General features: G+C 44.3%; 1 protein-coding gene across 7 annotated transcripts in view; it reads right to left on the bottom strand.

Annotated features, from left to right (window-relative positions):
• Positions 1-960: 960 nt before the first annotated feature.
• The window catches only part of DGCR2 (DiGeorge syndrome critical region gene 2), a 53,457-nt gene continuing 40,868 nt past the window's right edge, over positions 961-13,549 (bottom strand). For all 7 annotated transcript variants that reach the window (XM_033174195.1, XM_033174189.1, XM_033174190.1 and 4 more), the window contains 5 exons: positions 13,189-13,365; positions 11,780-11,983; positions 3,079-3,231; positions 2,030-2,266; positions 961-1,238 (listed from right to left, as the gene is read on the bottom strand). In XM_033174195.1, coding sequence (XP_033030086.1) covers positions 997-1,238; positions 2,030-2,266; positions 3,079-3,231; positions 11,780-11,983; positions 13,189-13,365 — 1,013 coding nt within the window. In that variant the 3' untranslated portion in view covers positions 961-996. The remainder of the gene's footprint in view (positions 1,239-2,029; positions 2,267-3,078; positions 3,232-11,779; positions 11,984-13,188; positions 13,366-13,549) is intronic.

The following is a 13,549-nucleotide window of genomic DNA, read 5'->3' as shown; positions in this document are numbered from 1 at the left end:
TAAAAACGCACAATGCCTGTTAGAAGCCATTGCGTTTGCGGGTCACAGAGTTTAAAAGAGAACAGTACAAGACTTGCAGTTTCAAAGAGAAGGAAGCAGGTGTTTGCAAACCGTCTCCATTGCCCTTCCCGCCGCCCCCCCCAAAACATTTGGATCTCACTGCGCTACGTCGAGGAAACAGCCAAGTATCCATCAAACCCATTTTTAAACCTCACAGTCCCTCCTCCAAGGCAGTGTGTTGAAAGGAACATGACAAATCAAAAGCTGCATGTCCACGTCTACCTGCCTCTTTTCTTTGGCTCATGTTTCTATCTGCCGGGAGGGTGGTGGGGTTGCGGTTCTGCCTTCTGTTCAAAGGGAAACCCAACAAGCAGCACCAAAATCCAATCTTATGTGCTCAAGGGGGAAAGGTTTGAGTTGCGGGCGGGGAACGTTTCAGGGCAACAAAAGAGATTCTCCAGCAGGCAGGCTCTCTGTAACCGCTTCCGAGTTTCCAAGCTCCTGTAGTCCCACAAAATTCAAGAAACGTCTCCATCCAATGTACAGCTCGTGGTTTCCCGTGATTCACGAGGGAGGTGGAAAGAGGCCATGGGGCAAAAAAGCGATCCATGCTTTTTCTTCCTCCTTGCGAACAAAGAGTTGGGATGTTGTCGTTCAAGAGAAGAAGAAAAAAAGAACATCCTCTGCATTCTTTCCATCGTTAGCAAGAAAGGTGCAGCTTCCATAATCCTTTTTTTAAAAAAATAAAATAAAATTTAAAGAGGGCAACCCAACCAGGCTAGAAAACGACAGCAACAGCCAAGACGCATGATTTCCTAGAACATAAAAGTAGTGTCCTAAATAAGAGAAAGAAAAACAAGGAGCAGAGCTTATTTCTGAAGTTCGGTCCATTAGTGTCCGTCTGTACATCTGGTGTGCAAACAGTTGCTCAAAAATTTATTTCTGACCGGCAGTAAGATATTTTTTTCCAATCCCCTCCCGCCCCCCAATTTTCCTTTATACAATGGTATTCAGGGAACAGTGACTGTGGAGGCTGCCTGAAAGTGTCTCTGCCGGCGGACTTTCACTTAAGGGCGTGTCGGGAGGTACGAGGAGGGTGCTGCTGTCAACAGAGTCTTCCAGCTCTGCTGGAGAAGGACCGACCGAAGGAGGAAGAGATTCCTCTGTCAGCGGCGGAGATGCGTCGCCGTTTCCGAGAGACAGCTGGTTGCTCTGGCCTGTCTGGGAATGGATTCCACCTGGAAAATGGAAAAGGCAAGGAGGAATCGACAAGTCAGAGGCAGCACTCTTGAGTACGTTTCAGGGCACAATTCGAAGTGTCGGAGCTGACCTTTGAAGCCCCAAACGGGCTCAACCCAGTATACCTGAATGAGCATCTCCACCCCCAACACTCAGCCCAGACACTGAGGTCCAGCTCTGAGGACTTTCTGGCAGTTCCCTCCCTGCGAGAAGTGAAGTTACAGGGAAGCAGGCAGAGGGGTTTCTCGGTAGTGGCGCCCACCCTGTGGAATGCCCTCCCATCAGATGTCAAGGAGATGAAGAACTGCACAACTATTAGAAGACATCTGAAGGCAGCCATGAATAGGGAAGTTTTTAATGTTTTGTGTTTTATTATGTTTCTGTATATGCTAGAAGCCGCCCAGAGAGTGGCTGGGAGGTGGGAGCGATACAAATATTATTATTATTATTATTATTATCAGCAGCAGCAGCAGCAGCAGCAGCAGCAGCAGCAGCATAATCATCATCAGCTACTTGGACATGGCCACCACCGATTCTTTGGAGCAGAATTCCACTGGCCATGCTACCTGAAGCGGATGGGAATTGCAGTACAAATCACTTGGAGAGTGCCATGTCCCTGGACTAAGCTGACCAACAGCGGACCTCTAGGATTTCAGGAAATGCTCTCTCCCAGCCCTAACCTAGAGATGCCATGAATTGAACCTGGCATCTTCCGAGTGCACAATGTGCTCTACTGGTATAGCATCCCGCAGGGCAACGATACTCAAAGGACAACATCCCAATGATGTACCTGGGGGAGAACAAAGAATGCTGTCTGGGTTAATGGAAGCTTCGTACGGCGGAGGTGGGTCATCGGGGTGCTGGATATCTGGGTATTTGTACGCCGTGTAGGGAGGAGGAGGGTCGTGGAAATGAAATGCCCCACCTTCCCCGTCATCGGAAAGGTGGAGTGGCGTAAGTCCAGTCCCAAAGCCATCGGGGCCGTAATCGAAACCGGGCATCCTGCGACCCAAGTTGAAGTGGTGCACTATTGGGGGAGAGGGGAGTCAGGAGAAAAACACACACGAAAAACCCAAAATGCCTTATTATTCTGCCACTACCTCTCGCCAAGTAGGTCATTCGTTCTGCAAAGGGTAAGCCTAACTTGAAACCCAAAAGCTCTGCGAACTGAAAGTGGAGACTATGGAGACTACTATATGTACTTTTCTTTGTTTGCTTGTTTTGAACACAAGGAAATTGTTAATAAAAACTAATTAAAGCAAAAAGCTTGGTCCTTAAAGCAGCGAGTCATATACATTGCTAGCCCTGACTCAGCGCAGTAGATCCGTTGAATCTAATTGATCCAAGCCATGTCCTTTAAGTTTGATGGGTCTAACTCTGAGTAAGGCTGCAAGTTCAGCAGTATCTAGAGGGCTAGAAGGTTTCCAAACCTGCACTGGGTCAAAGAGAGCCATGTTTTAAAAAAAAAAAAAAAAAAAACCAGCAGCTGAAAGCTGCACGTAAGTGATTTTTAAAATTATTATTAATTGAATTTCTTACCCACCCTTCACCATAAATTCCAAGAATGAGTGAAAATATGGTCACAAGAGTAGGCTGCATCTATCGTGCCTTCTCTAACTTTCTCGTTTTATCTTCAGATTTCTTATGGCAATAGTGGGAACCTCTGATGTTGCTGGACTACTTGCTAACACTGCAACAACACCCTAAGCTAGGGTTAAAAGGGCGCATATTTAGCATACAACAGCAATGACTTTAATGAAGGTGCCAGGCGCACCCTTGTTGCAAAGGAGAGTTCCACAACTCGGGGGCTTCCAGATCAAGCAGAGCCGGGGGACTTACGGTTTGCTCCGATCAGAGACTCGATGCGCTCCCTGCGCCGCTGCCGTAGCCGGTGGACCATGAAGAGGAGCAGGGACAAGATGAGGAAGGAGGAGATGCAGCTCACGATGAGGCGCATGCCGCTCGCCATGGAGTCAAACAAGCTGTTGCCATCTGCATGGAGGAATCAAAAGCAGAGATCCGGTTACGTTGCGGCCAAAAAAAAAAATCAGTGGTGTGCGGTTCATTTCCAACCAAGTTCTTTTCTGGCCATTCGGCAGGAGGAACCAACCAAAAAAGAACTTCCCGGAAAACTGTGGAAGAGGAAGGGGAGATAGAGCAAGAACGTGTCTAGATGTTTGGTGGTGGACCTTCAGCCTCTGAGCCAAACTTGGCCTGCCGGGCCTCACCAATCGGTCCATGTGAAACCTCACCCACCTGAGGTCGTATGTGCCATCTGATGTGGGGCAGGCAAGAGAGGGGGCTGCAAAAAGCAGAACTGAGCTCCCCGCACAACTTTCTGCTGGACATCCTCTATCCCAACAGGCAACCTCGACATGTTGATAAGACAACCCCCACCTGTCAATCGCCTGATGGCACAATGACGGGTGATTGACAGGTGGGTGGGTTGGGACCTGTAAAAGTTGACCTGCTGGGATGGGGGAACATGAAGATCTGGCCCGCTGAGTCAAACAAGCTCTTCACACAATTCTTGGTAGACATTGTGGCCTGGACCTGCAGGCTGCTTCTAATGGAGACTCCTCAAAATGGTGTTAATCCTCTTCCAAAAATATATTTCAATGCCCCCACTATGCTTTTAAAGCACCTTTCAAATTTAGGGTGCAGACGCAGAACTGAGTCCTCTCCATGCATTAGAAATCTGGCCAGGAGTGCTGAGATGCATGCTGGTTTTCCTAATGGAAGCTATGCTCTGGGGGAATCAAACCTCTTGACTTGAGAGTCAGTGGAGTGTAGTGGTTAAAGAGTGTTGAACTAGGACCTGGAAGACCAGAGTTCAAATCCCCACTCAGTCATGAAACTCACTGGGTGACCTCAGCCCCATCACTGCCTCTCAGCTTAACCTACCTCATAGGGTTGCTGTATGGGGAGTAAATGAGGAGCGAGAGGACCACATACACATCATGGTTGTGCAATAAGCAAGCCAAGAATAGATGTAGCTTTAATGACTGTGATTCCTCAAAATTAACAATCCACGTGAGAAAACACTTCCCTATAATTGCATCAGCTGAGAAGCCCTCTGTTCTGAGAAAGGCACTGTCAGCTAAAAACTACTTTCCTTTTCATATTGCTCCCACTGCAAAACAAAATTAGCTAGTCACTAATCTGTTTTCCAATACAAGCAAATCCACTTAGATACAAAGCATTTGGAAAGCAAAAATGTAATAAGTGTTAAGATCCTAAGTTTGCAACAAGACAAGGGGGAACAATTGAGAAACCACCAATGCCCATAAATTGGATTGGCATATGACCCGTTATTCTAGCATTACTGCTTCTTGTCATGAAACATACTGTAACCTGATTCAAGAGCCTCTCTTCTGAAGCTAACCAAGAAACAGGAAGAGCATGTCGTGCCTCATAACAAGGGGTGATGGAAAAATAATTGAAAAGCTTAATATAAATGTTTTTGTTTCCAAATACATACATACATACATACATACATACATACATACATACATACCCTTTATTCGACTGATAGTCAGAAAGAAAAACATTTCTCAATACAAAATTATAAAACTAAAAACATCAGAGGGGTACACAAATAAAATAGGACAACACTACTGAACCTCATACAGATAACCCACATCAAGGCATTCGATTTTACGCTTCCGACACTTGAGCGCCAGGAAGAGGAATTTAGCCACCGATAAGGTTGTTTTCAACCAATTTACTAAGAGCAAACTCATTTTCTGAGTTTAGATCCTTATAAAGCCCAAACAGCACCACACATATGCAGCTGTTTTACACAGGCCTTCACAATGTGAATTTCTCCTTTGAAACAAGCAGCATCTGATGTTTTATATATGATTTTAATGTTTTGTAGATGCTTGCAGACTAGTTTTATTATATTTTTTGTATTGTTAGCTGCCTCAATATACTTTATCCAAGTGCGGATTAAAAATATTTAATTGAATAAATGACTGGCGTGAGGTGCATCAGCAGTCTCCAGGGAACCACATTTGCAAAATCACTGGGGGGGGCCTTCAGCATCCTCAGTGAGAATAGAATATTGACCAATTGTTAACAGGAAACCAGGAGGAAGAGGGAATAAAATGGAGCACTCTGGGAAAGAGTGTGGCTGGCTGAAAAAGGAGTATAAACAGAAAACAACAGTTTCAGGTCCAGTTTCACTGGTCTAAGTCATCCCTACTGCCCGGTTATCACCCTGCTGTTCAGACAGACAGCATTCAGGACTTTTCACAAACCGTAGGGGCAGGGGGCTTGCCCACAAAGAGAATTTCAATTCAGGCAGGTGTTGGGGGAACCTTTGGCCCTCCAGATGCTGTTGAACTACAACCTCCAGCATCCCTGGCCTTCGGCCATGCTAGCTGGGGCTGATGACAGCTGCAGTTCGACAGCATCCGGGACAGCCAAAGGCTCCCGCACACCTGAACTAAGCACTGAAAGAACCTGACATCTGGTCCCCTCACAGGCACATTAATGCAACAATGCATAATGCTGCTCACATTTCTGGCCACCTTGGCTAAAAAGTAACCTGCCACAAGCATTAAGCACAAGGACAGGAACTTTATAAATAGTTGAGAACAACCTCTCACGTGCGTTCCAAGAATCCAAATACATTTCACAACAGCCAAGAGCCGATTCATTTTCCAGGCAATCCCAAAGTGTAGAAGTCCAAATAGGTTCATGCCACAAGGTTTGGGAGAGGGTCATATCTCCAGTTTGGTCAAAAACTATTCCCTCTTTGGCTGAGGGAGGGGGCAAATACAGAGTTTCCAATTCTTAGGCAAGGAAATTTCAACCAACTGTTTCCGTCAATTTCAAGGAAACAAAACCAAACAGCAGCAGCAGCACCATCTGCTGGCTACTTGCAGCACTGATGGGCATTTCAAGTAATGATGGCATCACATATAATAGAAAAGTGAACAGTGGGTGGTGGTGGTTTTCGCAAGGCATGAGAGGTACCCACACCTGGATGCCCATGGTAAATATGTTCCCACCACACCTCCCTGGCTTAACCCAATTCAGCAGGCTCCTTAGCACATTTGCGACTTTCCAGTGATGCAAATACCCTTCCGTTTCCTTAAAAGAAACAAGGCTGACTCAGGCTGGTCCAAGTCCTTGGTTATAACGCAGCAGCTCTTAAACCAAGAGTAGGAAACTAGATCCGACTGGTGAGTGAGATCCTTAGCTTTTCATATCCCTCACTGGCCAAGTTTGACAGGTAAGCAAGTTTGCCTGCCTGCCAGTCACCTGACATCACAATCATGTCAGGTGACCGCAGTGTCTGAAATCAAAATGTGCAGCCAAAGGAATAACATTGTGCAAGCTCTGCTGATCAGCTGATTGCCAGGGCTTGCAAACTGCTGTATGGCGACTTTTGCAGGTGCAGCCGATCCGCTGACTGGCGGTGCCTGCAAATGCCCTTTTGGCCCAATCACCTTTCTACCTGCCCACACCCAGCAGGGGAATCCTGGCTGATCCACATGGGATTCATTATGCTGTTATAATGATCATCGGCTGGATGCGATTTTAAGAAGAAGTCATGTATCCACATCATTTCCATTCTAGTAGGTGAGTGGCAACAGGATTGCAGCCAGAACAGAGCAACCAAGAAATAAGAGGGAGGGATCAGCATGCCTAGAGACCACTGAAGCACACATGTTCACTAGCCACAGAATGTTGAGTATCATTTGGAAGACGAAAGGGGGAAGAGAGGTGGATTGGGAAACACAAGCTTCTTACAACTGATGAGATCCTGAAGGATTGCACGGCTGGCAGGCAGGTACCTCAAACTGGAGCACTCCTTCCTAAGTGGCAAGGCTACACTGCAACATTTTGTTGCAGAACTGACCACTCCTCCCTGCCCACTTTCTGATACCGACGTTGGGCAGGTACCCTAATTCACAAATACTCACATGCAAGAAGGCAATGCTGAATGCCCCTTATGCAAGGGAACAGCTAACGATTTCTGGCCCTGGCTTCTAGTCAGACCACAGCTTTTCAGACTTGATGCAAGGGGAAACTGCGGTTTGATAAACCACAGAAGATTCAAGTTACAGTGTGCAAGGGAAGGGAGGAAGGGAGGAGGCACGAAGCTGCAAGTTTAAATCAAGGCTTGAAGAGCTCACTTGTTGCATTTGAACAGAGGCAATCTGAAATTTGCAGCAGAGCTGGAACAAGCACACATGGCTACTAACACATTAAGGGTCTTTTTCTGCTCCAAAGCTTATCCATTTTTTGGGGGGGGGGGAGGATTCCAGGTAGGAACATAAGAAGAGCCTTCTGGAAGCCCAAAAAGAAGCATATAGGGAGGATGCGAGGGCAGCAGCCCTCTCCACACTTGCTGTTTCCAAAAGCTGGCATTCGGACTACCTCTGTCTGTGGAGGTAGCAACCTATCTTTGTTGCACAAATCAAACCACAGGACAACGTTTGTTTCATGCCTGATGCTTCTCTTTATTCCAGGTACCTGGGAGAGGCCTCTGACACGAGTGCCAGCGAGGCCTCAGAACATGGTACAGAGTGTGCATTTATAAAGGAATCGTAATGCAATGTACAGAGGCTAACTTCCTTCAAAGATAGTGGAATATTACAAAAAGCTCAAAGCAGTATTTCAACATGTTACTGAAATAGCTGGTCAACCCTTTAGATTCAACTTACGTAGCAGGTATTTTGCTTTACTGACACAGTCCGAGGGTCCACATGTTAGAACATTTTTGCACAACTTTCACTGGAGCCAACGATACATATGGTGGCAGCCACAATAATATAAAGTATATTTGATTCCCAATCTTCCAGCCTTGACCAGAGGTTCTACTGATCCCTCTCATGCAGCTTGGCCATCTTTTTTTTATTATCCCTGCCTGATAAAATATTTTTTTCCGTGTATAAGACTATATTTCCCCCCCCCCCCCCAAATTTTTCAAGTTTAAAATTGGGGGTCGTCTTATACACGGAATGTTGCAATTATTTATTTCTTAATTTTAGGCTCAAAAAATAGGGGTCGTTTTATACAGGGGGGGGGGGGGCGTCTTATACACAGAAAAAATATGTTCTTTTTAATAAAAAAAATATTTTCTTTTTTCTCATTACAAATATACTTATAACAGAGTCTACATAACGTCTCTCCCTCCCTCCCTTTGGACTTCCCTCAACTTCCATTTCTGATTTATTATCCTCATTATGATATTCTGCTATTTTCTACAAATATCATATTATCCCTTTTATTACATTATTTGTTCCCTATCCATAAAGTTGTGAATGTTTATCCTACCATCAAGTCAATATTCTTTCTTTGTTTCTGCAAATATAATATAAAGGGTTCCCACTCTTTTTCAAAATCCCTATTGTCCCGAAAAATACGGTAATTCTAACAGCAGGAGCAACTGTTCATGTTTAGCAAGAACCGTGTTAATTAGGTGGGAGTTTTACCAGCACATTTCCCACAGATAAAATACTGATCCAAGAGGGCTAGAACAAAGGGAACATAGCAATGGTTACTCTGAACAGTTCTCCAAATGTGAGGGCTGTTATTTCTAAGAGAATAATCATCAAGTGTTTGTCTGCTGCATTTGCAGCACCATTTGCAGCACAAGCCTGGGCAGTGTTTATGGAAGACTAGATCCCCCTCTCAATATTGCTGATGTGGTCCAAAGGAAAGGAAAGCAATACGGCAGTAGCTCAGGTTACAAACACTTCGGGTTACAGGCTCCGCTAACCTGGAAGTAGTACCTCGGGTTAAGAACTTTATGTCAGGATGAGAACAGAAATTGCACGGCGGAGGCAGCGGGAGATCCCATTAGCTAAAGTGGTACCTCTTAGGTTAAGAACCGTTTCAGGTTAAGAACAGACCTCTGCAATGAATTAAGTTCGTAACCCAAAGTACCACTGTACATTTGGCACCAGCTTGGCTGCAGGAGTTGCCAGAAGGAGACGTACAAGGGGCCATCCAACCATCTTAAGGACTCCACTCTGGATTTGTGCAGGGTTTACTCCTTAGCCTTTTCTTCTCCCAAAGATGTCCTGCAAGGCAGCGGGTATGGATTGTTTACGCTAAGCATGGAAATTCAATCAAGAGCAATAACATGAACCAGGTACCAGGCAGAAGCCATCTTTGCTCTATAGCCAATTCCATGATTCTAGCAGTAGGGTCAGCCGTGATTGATGGGACCTTGTGCTCTTTTGGGTTGCCTCTGCCAATGGGCCTCAGCTCCAAACGGTCTCTAGGGAGGTGACTCTGCTTTCCTTGAGCTTGTTTGGAGGTTCTAGCAGGGGAGCGCAGCTATCGTATACCCTTGACCGAAGAACAGTACACTCCTTCTATCTGGGATGGTCGTCCTCTTCCACCGAGCGCGCAGCTTCGGGAGGGACGCACATGGAGCGGTGAGGGAGGAAGGGGACACCCGCCTAGCCAGCCAGATCAGCCGAATCAACCCTGGCGATCAATGGGGTGACAGATGTCGCAGCCAGATCGCCCTCACATCCGACTCTGCTTTCCTTTCCTTTCCTGAGGCTGCATCTGGGTTCCCTTCTTGGGCCAGGTGAGAGGTTTCTAGCACGTCAACCTGATCTCTTCCTGGAGATGAATTTTCAACAACAGGGAGCTTTGTATTTGCTGGCTGGGAGCTTTAAGGATAAACTACTATTCCAGTAACATGTTGAAATATTGCTTTCAGCTTTTGTGTAATATTCCGCTACGTTTGAGGAAGTCAGTCCTGCGATTTGATTTCCACGACACATTCCACCTAGCAAGACATTATTCAGGTTTTCCTAATGAACATTAATTAGGAATTAGTATCATGGGGAGGGGAGTACATTGCTTCTCAAAAAGGTAGCCTTTTCACCGAGTGATGGAGAGACATATTCAAGGACAACAATTGTGGCAGCGGAGAAGGTCAAGTTAATATGTTGGTTTGAAAAAAGAAAAACTCTTTATGTATGCAACCACAGTTGCACGGATGTTATTGGCCCAGAGATGGAAAGTCCCAACCAGAGAAGAATGGCAGATTAAGTTGGTGGATTATGCCAAAATGGCAAAAAAAAAGACGGGAAGAATCAGAAATCAGGAAGACCAAATTTTTAGTAAGGAATGGGGGGAAATAGTAATTTATCTTAAAAACCATTGTAAACAGCTAAAATTGTTAGTAGGATTGGAATAACACTTGTAGTTTAATAGTGAACTTTGGAAATAATGGAAATGTACCCTATTTTTCGCTCCATAGAGCGCACCAGACCATAGGGCACACCTCATTTTTAGAGGAGGAAAGAAAAAGAAAAATATTTTTCTGGTTTTCCTCCTCTAAAAACCCTGTTGTTGTTGTTTTTTAGGATCAGCTCAAATTTGTGCAGCTTTTTTTGCAAAGGGAAAAGCCCTGGTTTTTTTTTTAGGATCAGCTCAGATTTGTGCAGCTTTTTGCAAAGGGGGAAAAGCACAGCTTCTTCTGCAAAGGGGGAAAAGCAAAGAGGAAAAGTCCCGTTTTAATGGGGTTCAACTCACATTTCTACAGCTTATTAAGGAAAGGGAGCAGTTTCTAGTTTCCAGACAGATAATCTAATCAGCCAGTCACAGGTCGCTGGGGAAACAAACAACCTCCCTCTGCAGAACATTCAACAATGGAGGCCTGGGTAAGGGGGCGGGGCTGAAAGGGAGCCGGGACTCTTATCTCTCTCCCGATCTCTTGCTGATCAGCTGCTGAGCGGGGGCCTTTCAACACCCTCTTTTCTCTTTGTAAAATAAAAAGCACAATCCTCTTTTGGCCCCTGGGCAATTCGGCTCCAGGGACCACCATTCGCTCCATAAGACGCACAGATATTTCCTCCTACTTTTTAGGAGGAAAAAAGTGCATCTTATGGAGCGAAAAATACAGTAAAAGATCTGATTATAAAAGATGCAGGAGGAAAGGACTAACGTCAGGACCCACAAGGGGAGGAGGGGGAAGTCCAAGAGATTCTTTGGAATCTTGGTTTTTTTTAAAAAAATATGTTGTTGTTGTTGTTGTTGTTATATTTGTTATAACATGTTAAACAATACCATACCCACCTTTCTACCTAACATATATTACCTATATACCTACCCAACAAAAACACACCATCTGTGAATTGACTTCCAACCATTCTCACTGTGGTGGTTTATATTTTATTGATCTGTGAGCATTCAATTTTAAATATTCTATTCTTCCTAATATTTTCCAAATTAATTTCATTGTATTCTCTCTATTTCCTAGATTCATTCAACATCTGTCAGGAGATCTACCTTCTCCACATAATTTTTGAGATATTCCTCAAAGACAGTCCATTCCTTATTAACTTTCTGAAAGGTAGTCCCCTCTAACTCTCCCTGTTAATTTAGCAATAAGTATTCAATCATTTTAGCTAGCCAGTCTGCTTTGGTGGGGACATTATTACTTTTCCAGTTCTTGGAATCTTGTTTTTATGGTGTATGTTGAATATACGATTCTAAAACATTAATTTAAAAAAACCAAATGAATGAACTTGAAAAAAGAAGAAGAAGCAGCTCTTACCAGGATCTAAACAAGTAAACTTGCAGCACTCCTTGGGGTCTTTCCGATACTGCTGGCAGCCCTGAGGCCGCTCACATAGGGCCGCCACACACATCTCTGGCTCGCCATTGTGGCAAGTGCAACTCAGGCAGGGGTCATCTCCTTTCGGGGTGAAATAGTAGCCTTCGTCGACAATGTTGTCTTTTATATCTACACAGGTTTGACCTGAAACAGTAAAGGCACACACACATTAGCTCCCACCTTCCCTCGCTGATGGACAGTAAAATGCACCTCGCTTTCCTGGACAGAGAGCAGAGCAGTGTGGGTCTGCACAGAACCTAGCCTACTGTATAAAGGGTTAAGTTTGCATGCATCCTTTGACTACCCTTTTGCTTTCACCCTGACCACAACTGGCATGTCCCCTCCACCAACCACGCCAGAAGGCTGCCCAGAAAGAAATACTGGGCTGGAAAAGGTTGCCCACCCTGACAAAAATCTTTAAAGGCAAAGAAACAGGTGTGAGGCTTTTAATACCAATTAGGGTAGATAAAAACCAATGGTATTAAAAAAAAAACCAACAACAACAACAGATTTTTTTAATTTAAATCTGGTTTGTTTTTTTATTTAAATTGGATTTTTTAAAATAAAATGCTTTTGGAGGAAAAATATTTCTAAAGATAGTTTTCTATTTTCATCAGGAAATGAGAATTTGTTTTAAGCTTTCCATGTGTGCTAAAACTCAGCCTTAAGTTTTTTTTAAAAAAAAATGTTTAACCACATCAGTTAACAAACATGGATACATAGGCTACAATGTTATTGTTTTAGTCAAATAAATTGTTTACATTGTTATTAAGCAGAAAAGTTGTCTAAATATAAACAGTTAACTCACAATAATTTCATCATTATCTATGTATTTCTAATAGTATAACCAAATCAGTGATTTTTTTATATAACTGTAAAAACTACTCTGAAAATTTATTATTCCAAAAGTGAAACCTTCATCTGGTTGTAAATATTAAGAATATACCAGCAATAATGATTCTCTCTGTGAAAAAAAATGATTTGAATAAATTCTTACTGACTCATGATTTAAATCAAATCCACCCTGATACCAATTGCTTTTCCAAGCACTTCAGCCCGCAGCCTTTTGTGAAGTGGGGGAAATGCAGTTCTTGCCCCTGCCGCTGCAACTACCACGACAGCTCCTACCGTGCCAAATGCCATTACAGAGCAGTGGTAGGAAATACAGCTGTGGTCCTAAGAGTAGGGCGACCTGATCCTGGTCTGTACCACAATACAGCTCGCTTGGTGGCCTCAGCCTCTCTGTCCCCTGCTGCAGTGCAAGTGAGCATCCCTGAGGCTCTTTTGAGTGTGTAACTGTTCCTGTGTGCTTATAAGAGCTTGTGTGTAACCCAGAACGGATGACTCACTTCTTTTGCAGAGGAATGAAGACTTCTCATAGCAGTTTTCAGCATACCAGCTGTGAAAACCGCGGTGCCGCAGGGTCGGGAAGTGGGAACATTGGAACTGGGCGCAAAGGATGTTTTCGTTTTCCGACACGGACGTACTGAAGGTAGGGTTGGGGGGCAAAAATACTTCTGATGAACCTGAAATGACAAAATGCATCATAACTAGAAGAAAGTTGTTGCTGAAGAGCCTGTGGACAAATTCGGCTTTGCTGCCTCTTAGAACATTTTTAAAAAGAAAGTCATTCATGCGATGTACCAATGCTCTACTCTGTATGCTTGGGTAGCTTGCTACGTTATAGGTTTTAGAGATGTCAGAAGGCTA

Source organism: Lacerta agilis, chromosome 17 (genome assembly GCF_009819535.1).
Source record: "Lacerta agilis isolate rLacAgi1 chromosome 17, rLacAgi1.pri, whole genome shotgun sequence".
Classification (NCBI taxonomy): Eukaryota; Metazoa; Chordata; class Lepidosauria; order Squamata; family Lacertidae; genus Lacerta; species Lacerta agilis.
The sequence above is the reverse complement of the archived record's forward strand: the minus strand, read 5'-3'. Positions and strand labels throughout refer to the sequence as shown.